We start from the raw sequence: 9,263 nt of genomic DNA on the forward strand, positions 1-9,263 counted from the left end.
ACCACACACACACACAGCCCCCCCCCCTCCACGTACCCCACACACACACACACAGCCCCCCCCCTCCACGTACCCCACACACACACACACACAGCCCCCCCCCTCCACGTACCACACACACACACACAGCCCCCCCCTCCACGTACCCCACACACACAGTCCCCCCCCCTCCACGTACCCCACACACACAACCCCCCCCTCCACGTACCCCACACACACACAGCCCCCCCTCCACGTACCCCACACACACACACAGCCCCCCCCCTCCACGTACCCCACACACACACAGCCCCCCCCCCCCCACGTACCCCACACACACACAGCCCCCCCCCCCCCACGTACCCCACACACACACACACACACACACACACAGCCCCCCCCCCACACACACACAGCCCCCCCCCCTCCACGTACCGCACACACACACACACAGCCCCCCCCCCTCCACGTACCCCACACACACACACAGCCCCCCCCCTCCACGTACCCCACACACACACACAGCCCCCCCCCTCCACGTACCCCACACACACACAGCCCCCCCCTCCACGTACCCCACACACACACAGCCCCCCCCTCCACGTACCACACACACACACACAGCCCCCCCCCTCCACGTACCCCACACACACACACACAGCCCTCCCCCTCCACGTACCCCACACACACACACACACACACACAGCCCCCCCCTCCACGTACCCCACACACACACAGCCCCCCCCCTCCACGTACCCCACACACACACAGCCCCCCCCCTCCACGTACCCCACACACACACAGCCCCCCCCTCCACGTACCCCACACACACACACACAGCCCCCCCCTCCACGTACCCCACACACACACAGCCCCCCCCTCCACGTACCCCACACACACACAGCCCCCCCCTCCACGTACCCCACACACACACAGCCCCCCCCTCCACGTACCCCACACACACACACACAGCCCCCCCTCCACGTACCCCACACACACACACACACAGCCCCCCCTCCACGTACCCCACACACACACAGCCCCCCCATCCACGTACCCCACACACACACACAGCCCCCCCCCCCTCCACGTACCCCACACACACACAGCCCCCCCCTCCACGTACCCCACACACACACACAGCCCCCCCCCTCCACGTACCCCACACACACACACACACACAGCCCCCCCCCCCTCCACGTACCCCACACACACACAGCCCCCCCCTCCACGTACCCCACACACACACACACACAGCCCCCCCCTCCACGTACCCCACACACACAGCCCCCCCCTCCACGTACCCCACACACACACACAGCCCCCCCCTCCACGTACACCACACACACACACAGCCCCCCCCTCCACGTACACCACACACACACACACACAGCCCCCCCCCCTCCACGTACCACACACACACAGCCCCCCCCTCCACGTACCACACACACACAGCCCCCCCTCCACGTACCACACACACACAGCCCCCCTCCACGTACCCCACACACACACACACACACACACACACAGCCCCCCCTCCACGTACCCCACACACACACAGCCCCCCCCCTCCACGTACCCCACACACACAGCCCCCCCCCTCCACGTACCCCACACACACAGCCCCCCCCTCCACGTACCCCACACACACACACACACACACACACACACACACACACACACACAGCCCCCCCCTCCACGTACCACACACACACACACACACACACACACACACACAGCCCCCCCCTCCACGTACCCCACACACACACACAGCCCCCCCTCCACGTACACCACACACACACACACAGCCCCCCTCCACGTACACACCACACACACACACAGCCCCCCCCTCCACGTACCACACACACAGCCCCCCCCTCCACGTACCACACACACACACAGCCCCCCCCTCCACGTACCACACACACACAGCCCCCCCCTCCACGTACCACACACACACACAGCCCCCCCCTCCACGTACCACACACACACACACACACACACACACACACACACAGCCCCCACCTCCACGTACCACACACACACAGCCCCCCCCCCCCCCTCCACGTACCACACACACACAGCCCCCCCTCCACGTACCACACACACACAGCCCCCCCCTCCACGTACCACACACACACAGCCCCCCCTCCACGTACCACACAGAGCCCCCCCTCCACGTGCCACACACAGCCCCCCCTCCACGTGCCACACACAGCCCCCCCCTCCACGTGCCACACACAGCCCCCCCCTCCACGTGCCACACACAGCCCCCCCCTCCACGTGCCACACACAGCCCCCCCCTCCACGTGCCACACACAGCCCCCCCCTCCACGTGCCACACACAGCCCCCCCCCTCCACGTGCCACACACAGCCCCCCCCCTCCACGTGCCACACACAGCCCCCCCCCCTCCACGTGCCACACACAGCCCCCCCCCTCCACGTGCCACACACAGCCCCCCCCCCTCCACGTGCCACACACAGCCCCCCCCCTCCACGTGCCACACACAGCCCCCCCCCTCCACGTGCCACACACAGCCCCCCCCCTCCACGTGCCACACACAGCCCCCCCCCTCCACGTGCCACACACAGCCCCCCCCTCCACGTGCCACACACAGCCCCCCCCCTCCACGTGCCACACACAGCCCCCCCCCTCCACGTGCCACACACAGCCCCCCCCCTCCACGTGCCACACACAGCCCCCCCCCTCCACGTGCCACACACAGCCCCCCCCTCCACGTGCCACACACAGCCCCCCCCTCCACGTGCCACACACAGCCCCCCCCTCCACGTGCCACACACAGCCCCCCCTCCACGTGCCCCACACACACAGCCCCCCCTCCTCCACGTACCACACACACACAGCCCCCCCCTCCACGTGCCCCACACACACAGCCCCCCCCTCCACGTGCCCCACACACACAGCCCCCCCCTCCACGTGCCCCACACACACACAGCCCCCCCCCTCCACGTACCACACACACACAGCCCCCCCCTCCACGTGCCCCACACACACACAGCCCCCCCCCTCCACGTGCCCCACATACACACAGCCCCCCCCCTCCACGTACCACACACACACAGCCCCCCCTCCACGTACCTCACACACACACACACACACACACACACACACACACACACACACACACACACACACACACACAGCCCCCCCTCCATGTACCTAACACACACAGCCCCGCCCCCCCTCCATGTACCCAACGCACAGCCCCGCCCCCCCTCCATGTACCTAACGCACAGCCCCGCCCCCCCTCCATGTACCTAACGCACAGCCCCGCCCCCCCTCCATGTACCTAACACACACAACCCCCATCATGTACCTAACACACACATTTCCCCCATTTACCTAATAGCATCCCTCTTCATGTTCCTAACACACAGCCCCCCCCCCATTCATGTACCCAAACACAGCCCCCCATTTACCTAACACACACAGACCCCCCCCCCCTCCATTTACCTAACACACACAGACCCCCCCCCTCCATTTACCTAACACACACAGACCCCCCCCTCCATTTACCTAACACACACAGACCCCCCCCCCCTCCATTTACCTAACACACACACACAGACCCCCCCCCCCCCTCCATTTACCTAACACACACACACAGACCCCCCCCCCCTCCATTTACCTAACACACACACACAGACCCCCCCCCTCCATTTACCTAACACACACACAGACCCCCCCCCCTCCATTTACCTAACACACACACACAGACCCCCCCCCCCTCCATTTACCTAACACACACACAGACCCCCCCCTCCATTTACCTAACACACACACAGACCCCCCCCCCTCCATTTACCTAACACACACACAGACCCCCCCCCCTCCATGTACCTAACGCACAGCCCCGCCCCCCCTCCATGTACCTAACGCACAGCCCCGCCCCCCCTCCATGTACCTAACACACACAACCCCCATCATGTACCTAACACACACATTTCCCCCATTTACCTAATAGCATCCCTCTTCATGTTCCTAACACACAGCCCCCCCCCCCATTCATGTACCCAAACACAGCCCCCCATTTACCTAACACACACAGACCCCCCCCCCTCCATTTACCTAACACACACAGACCCCCCCCTCCATTTACCTAACACACACAGACCCCCCCCCCCTCCATTTACCTAACACACACACACAGACCCCCCCCCCCTCCATTTACCTAACACACACACACAGACCCCCCCCCCCTCCATTTACCTAACACACACACACACAGACCCCCCCCCCTCCATTTACCTAACACACACACACAGACCCCCCCCCTCCATTTACCTAACACACACACAGACCCCCCCCCCCCCTCCATTTACCTAACACACACACACAGACCCCCCCCCCCCTCCATTTACCTAACACACACACAGACCGCCCCCCCCTCCATTTACCTAACACACACACAGACCCCCCCCCCTCCATTTACCTAACACACACACAGACCCCCCCCCCCTCCATTTACCTAACACACACACAGACCCCCCCCCCTCCATTTACCTAACACACACACAGACCCCCCCCCCTCCATTTACCTAACACACACAGACCCCCCCCCTCCATTTACCTAACACACACAGACCCCCCCCCTCCATTTACCTAACACACACAGACCCCCCCCCCTCCATTTACCTAACACACACAGACCCCCCCCCCCTCCATTTACCTAACACACACAGACCCCCCCCCTCCATTTACCTAACACACACAGACCCCCCCCCCCTCCATTTACCTAACACACACAGACCCCCCCCCCTCCATTTACCTAACACACACAGACCCCCCCCCTCCATTTACCTAACACACACAGACCCCCCCCCCCCCCTCCATTTACCTAACACACACAGACCCCCCCCCCCCTCCATTTACCTAACACACACAGACCCCCCCCCCTCCATTTACCTAACACACACAGACCCCCCCCCCTCCATGTACCTAACGCACAGCCCCGCCCCCCCTCCATGTACCTAACGCACAGCCCCGCCCCCCCTCCATGTACCTAACGCACAGCCCCGCCCCCCCTCCATGTACCTAACGCACAGCCCCGCCCCCCCTCCATGTACCTAACGCACAGCCCCGCCCCCCTCCATGTACCTAACGCACAGCCCCGCCCCCCCTCCATGTACCTAACGCACAGCCCCGCCCCCCCTCCATGTACCTAACGCACAGCCCCGCCCCCCCCTCCATGTACCTAACGCACAGCCCCGCCCCCCCCTCCATGTACCTAACGCACAGCCCCGCCCCCCCCTCCATGTACCTAACGCACAGCCCCGCCCCCCCCTCCATGTACCTAACGCACAGCCCCGCCCCCCCCTCCATGTACCTAACGCACAGCCCCGCCCCCCCCTCCATGTACCTAACGCACAGCCCCGCCCCCCCCTCCATGTACCTAACGCACAGCCCCGCCCCCCCCTCCATGTACCTAACGCACAGCCCCGCCCCCCCCTCCATGTACCTAACGCACAGCCCCGCCCCCCCTCCATGTACCTAACGCACAGCCCCGCCCCCCCTCCATGTACCTAACGCACAGCCCCGCCCCCCCTCCATGTACCTAACGCACAGCCCCGCCCCCCCTCCATGTACCTAACGCACAGCCCCGCCCCCCCTCCATGTACCTAACGCACAGCCCCGCCCCCCCTCCATGTACCTAACGCACAGCCCCGCCCCCCCTCCATGTACCTAACGCACAGCCCCGCCCCCCCTCCATGTACCTAACGCACAGCCCCGCCCCCCCTCCATGTACCTAACGCACAGCCCCGCCCCCCCTCCATGTACCTAACGCACAGCCCCGCCCCCCCTCCATGTACCTAACGCACAGCCCCGCCCCCCCTCCATGTACCTAACGCACAGCCCCGCCCCCCCTCCATGTACCTAACGCACAGCCCCGCCCCCCCTCCATGTACCTAACGCACAGCCCCGCCCCCCCTCCATGTACCTAACGCACAGCCCCGCCCCCCCTCCATGTACCTAACGCACAGCCCCGCCCCCCCTCCATGTACCTAACGCACAGCCCCGCCCCCCCTCCATGTACCTAACGCACAGCCCCGCCCCCCCTCCATGTACCTAACGCACAGCCCCGCCCCCCCTCCATGTACCTAACGCACAGCCCCGCCCCCCCTCCATGTACCTAACGCACAGCCCCGCCCCCCTCCATGTACCTAACGCACAGCCCCGCCCCCCCTCCATGTACCTAACGCACAGCCCCGCCCCCCCTCCATGTACCTAACGCACAGCCCCGCTCCCCCTCCATGTACCTAACGCACAGCCCCGCCCCCCCTCCATGTACCTAACGCACAGCCCCGCCCCCCCTCCATGTACCTAACACACACAACCCCCATCATGTACCTAACACACACATTTCCCCCATTTACCTAATAGCATCCCTCTTCATGTTCCTAACACACAGCCCTCCCATTTACCTAACATACAGCCCCCCCCCCCCCCCCATTCATGTACCCAAACACAGCCCCCCATTTACCTAACACACACAGACCCCCCCCCCCCCCTCCATGTACCTAACACACAGCCCCGCCCCCCCCTCCATGCACCTAACGCACAGCCCCGCCCCCCCCTCCATGTACCTAACGCACAGCCCCGCCCCCCCCTCCATGTACCTAACGCACAGCCCCGCCCCCCCTCCATGTACCTAACGCACAGCCCCGCCCCCCCTCCATGTACCTAACGCACAGCCCCGCCCCCCCCTCCATGTACCTAACGCACAGCCCCGCCCCCCCCTCCATGTACCTAACGCACAGCCCCGCCCCCCCCTCCATGTACCTAACGCACAGCCCCGCCCCCCCCTCCATGTACCTAACGCACAGCCCCGCCCCCCCCTCCATGTACCTAACGCACAGCCCCGCCCCCCCTCCATGTACCTAACGCACAGCCCCGCCCCCCCCTCCATGTACCTAACGCACAGCCCCGCCCCCCCCTCCATGTACCTAACGCACAGCCCCGCCCCCCCCTCCATGTACCTAACGCACAGCCCCGCCCCCCCCTCCATGTACCTAACGCACAGCCCCGCCCCCCCCTCCATGTACCTAACGCACAGCCCCGCCCCCCCTCCATGTACCTAACGCACAGCCCCGCCCCCCCCTCCATGTACCTAACGCACAGCCCCGCCCCCCCCTCCATGTACCTAACGCACAGCCCCGCCCCCCCCTCCATGTACCTAACGCACAGCCCCGCCCCCCCTCCATGTACCTAACGCACAGCCCCGCCCCCCCTCCATGTACCTAACGCACAGCCCCGCCCCCCCTCCATGTACCTAACGCACAGCCCCCCCCCCCCTCCATGTACCTAACGCACAGCCCCGCCCCCCCTCCATGTACCTAACGCACAGCCCCGCCCCCCCCTCCATGTACCTAACACACAACCCCCATCATGTACCTAACACACACATTTCCCCCATTTACCTAATAGCATCCCTCTTCATGTTCCTAACACACAGCCCTCCCATTTACCTAACATACAGCCCCCCCCCCCCATTCATGTACCCAAACACAGCCCCCCATTTACCTAACACACACAGACCCCCCCCCCTTTATCTAACACACACACAGACCCCCCCCCCCTTTATCTAACACACACACAGACCCCCCCCCTTTATCTAACACACACAGACCCCCCCCCCCTTTATCTAACACACACAGACCCCCCCCCCCCTTTATCTAACACACACACAGACCCCCCCCCTTTATCTAACACACACACAGACCCCCCCCCTTTATCTAACACACACAGACCCCCCCCCCTTTATCTAACACACACAGACCCCCCCCCCTTTATCTAACACACACAGACCCCCCCCCTTTATCTAACACACACAGACCCCCCCCCTTTATCTAACACACACAGACCCCCCCCTTTATCTAACACACACAGACCCCCCCCCCTTTATCTAACACACACACAGACCCCCCCCCTTTATCTAACACACACAGACCCCCCCCCCCTTTATCTAACACACACAGACCCCCCCCCTTTATCTAACACACACAGACCCCCCCCCTTTATCTAACACACACAGACCCCCCCCTTTATCTAACACACACAGACCCCCCCCCCTTTATCTAACACACACAGACCCCCCCCCTTTATCTAACACACACAGACCCCCCCCCTTTATCTAACACACACAGACCCCCCCCTTTATCTAACACACACAGACCCCCCCCCCTTTATCTAACACACACAGACCCCCCCCCCTTTATCTAACACACACAGACCCCCCCCCCTTTATCTAACACACACAGACCCCCCCCCCTTTATCTAACACACACAGACCCCCCCCCCCCTTTATCTAACACACACAGACCCCCCCCCTTTATCTAACACACACAGACCCCCCCCTTTTAAACACACACAGACCCCCCCCTAACACACAGAACCCCCCCCCTTTATCTAACACACAGAACCCCCCCCCCCCTTTATCTAACACACAGAACCCCCCTTTATCTAACACACAGAACCCCCCCCTTTAACACACAGAACCCCCCTTTATCTAACACACAGAAACCCCCCCCCCCCCTTTATTTATCTAACACACAGCATCCCCTCCATCATGTACCCAATATCCCCCTCCATGTACCAGACACACACACATTCCCCCCTCCACGTACCTAGCAGTAACAGCTTCAGCTCCCGCCTAGAGTCCTTCTTGTCCTTCTTCAGCTGCTTTTCGATCTCGGCATTGATCCTTTTTGACTCCTTCACCTCCTCACTCAGACAGCAGGCCATCATGGAGTCCAGAGTCATCCCTTCCCCCCGGCACTGTGGCCCGCACCGGGGGCCTCTCCCTCCCGGGGGGGAGACGTTCGCTCACTGGCCGGATCCGGAGCCTGGTCACAGGGCGCCGAGCATCCAGCCGAGAATACTGGAGGAGGGCGGACACCAATCTCTTCCCCACCCTAGCTGGCCGTACCCGGGATTTCCGCTCCTCCAGCCCTCTGAGCCGCCACAACCTACCCTGACGGCTAGAAACAGGCTGGGAAGGACTTGTCAGCTACCCAATCAACAACACCGAGGTCACGGGACATGGGGTTGGGCGGGACTTCACGCACATTAGGGTTGGTTGCCGTCTTCGAGATGAAGTCGAGGCTGCTCGCAGAGAACTGTGGGAAGTGCTAAGGCGGGTGGCGTACCAATAGGGTTGTCATAGAGACTAGGGCCTGTGTCTTAGGCCTACATTGCAGAAAACTGCACTGTATTGGCCCATTGATCAAATAACTGCCACTTATCACTGTACGATAGATTGAC

At 63.3% G+C, this 9,263-nt stretch overlaps 1 protein-coding gene across 1 annotated transcript in view; it reads right to left on the reverse strand.

Moving 5' to 3' along the window:
• LOC141103824 (guanine nucleotide-binding protein subunit alpha-11) overlaps nucleotides 1-9,023 on the reverse strand; it is a 147,187-nt gene extending 138,164 nt beyond the window's left edge. Inside the window, exon 1 of the mRNA XM_073593834.1 lies at nucleotides 8,627-9,023. Coding sequence (XP_073449935.1) covers nucleotides 8,627-8,762 — 136 coding nt within the window. The 5' untranslated portion in view covers nucleotides 8,763-9,023. The remainder of the gene's footprint in view (nucleotides 1-8,626) is intronic.
• Nucleotides 9,024-9,263: the final 240 nt, after the last annotated feature.

This window comes from Aquarana catesbeiana, linkage group LG01, assembly GCF_042186555.1.
Source record: "Aquarana catesbeiana isolate 2022-GZ linkage group LG01, ASM4218655v1, whole genome shotgun sequence".
Classification (NCBI taxonomy): domain Eukaryota; kingdom Metazoa; phylum Chordata; class Amphibia; order Anura; family Ranidae; genus Aquarana; species Aquarana catesbeiana.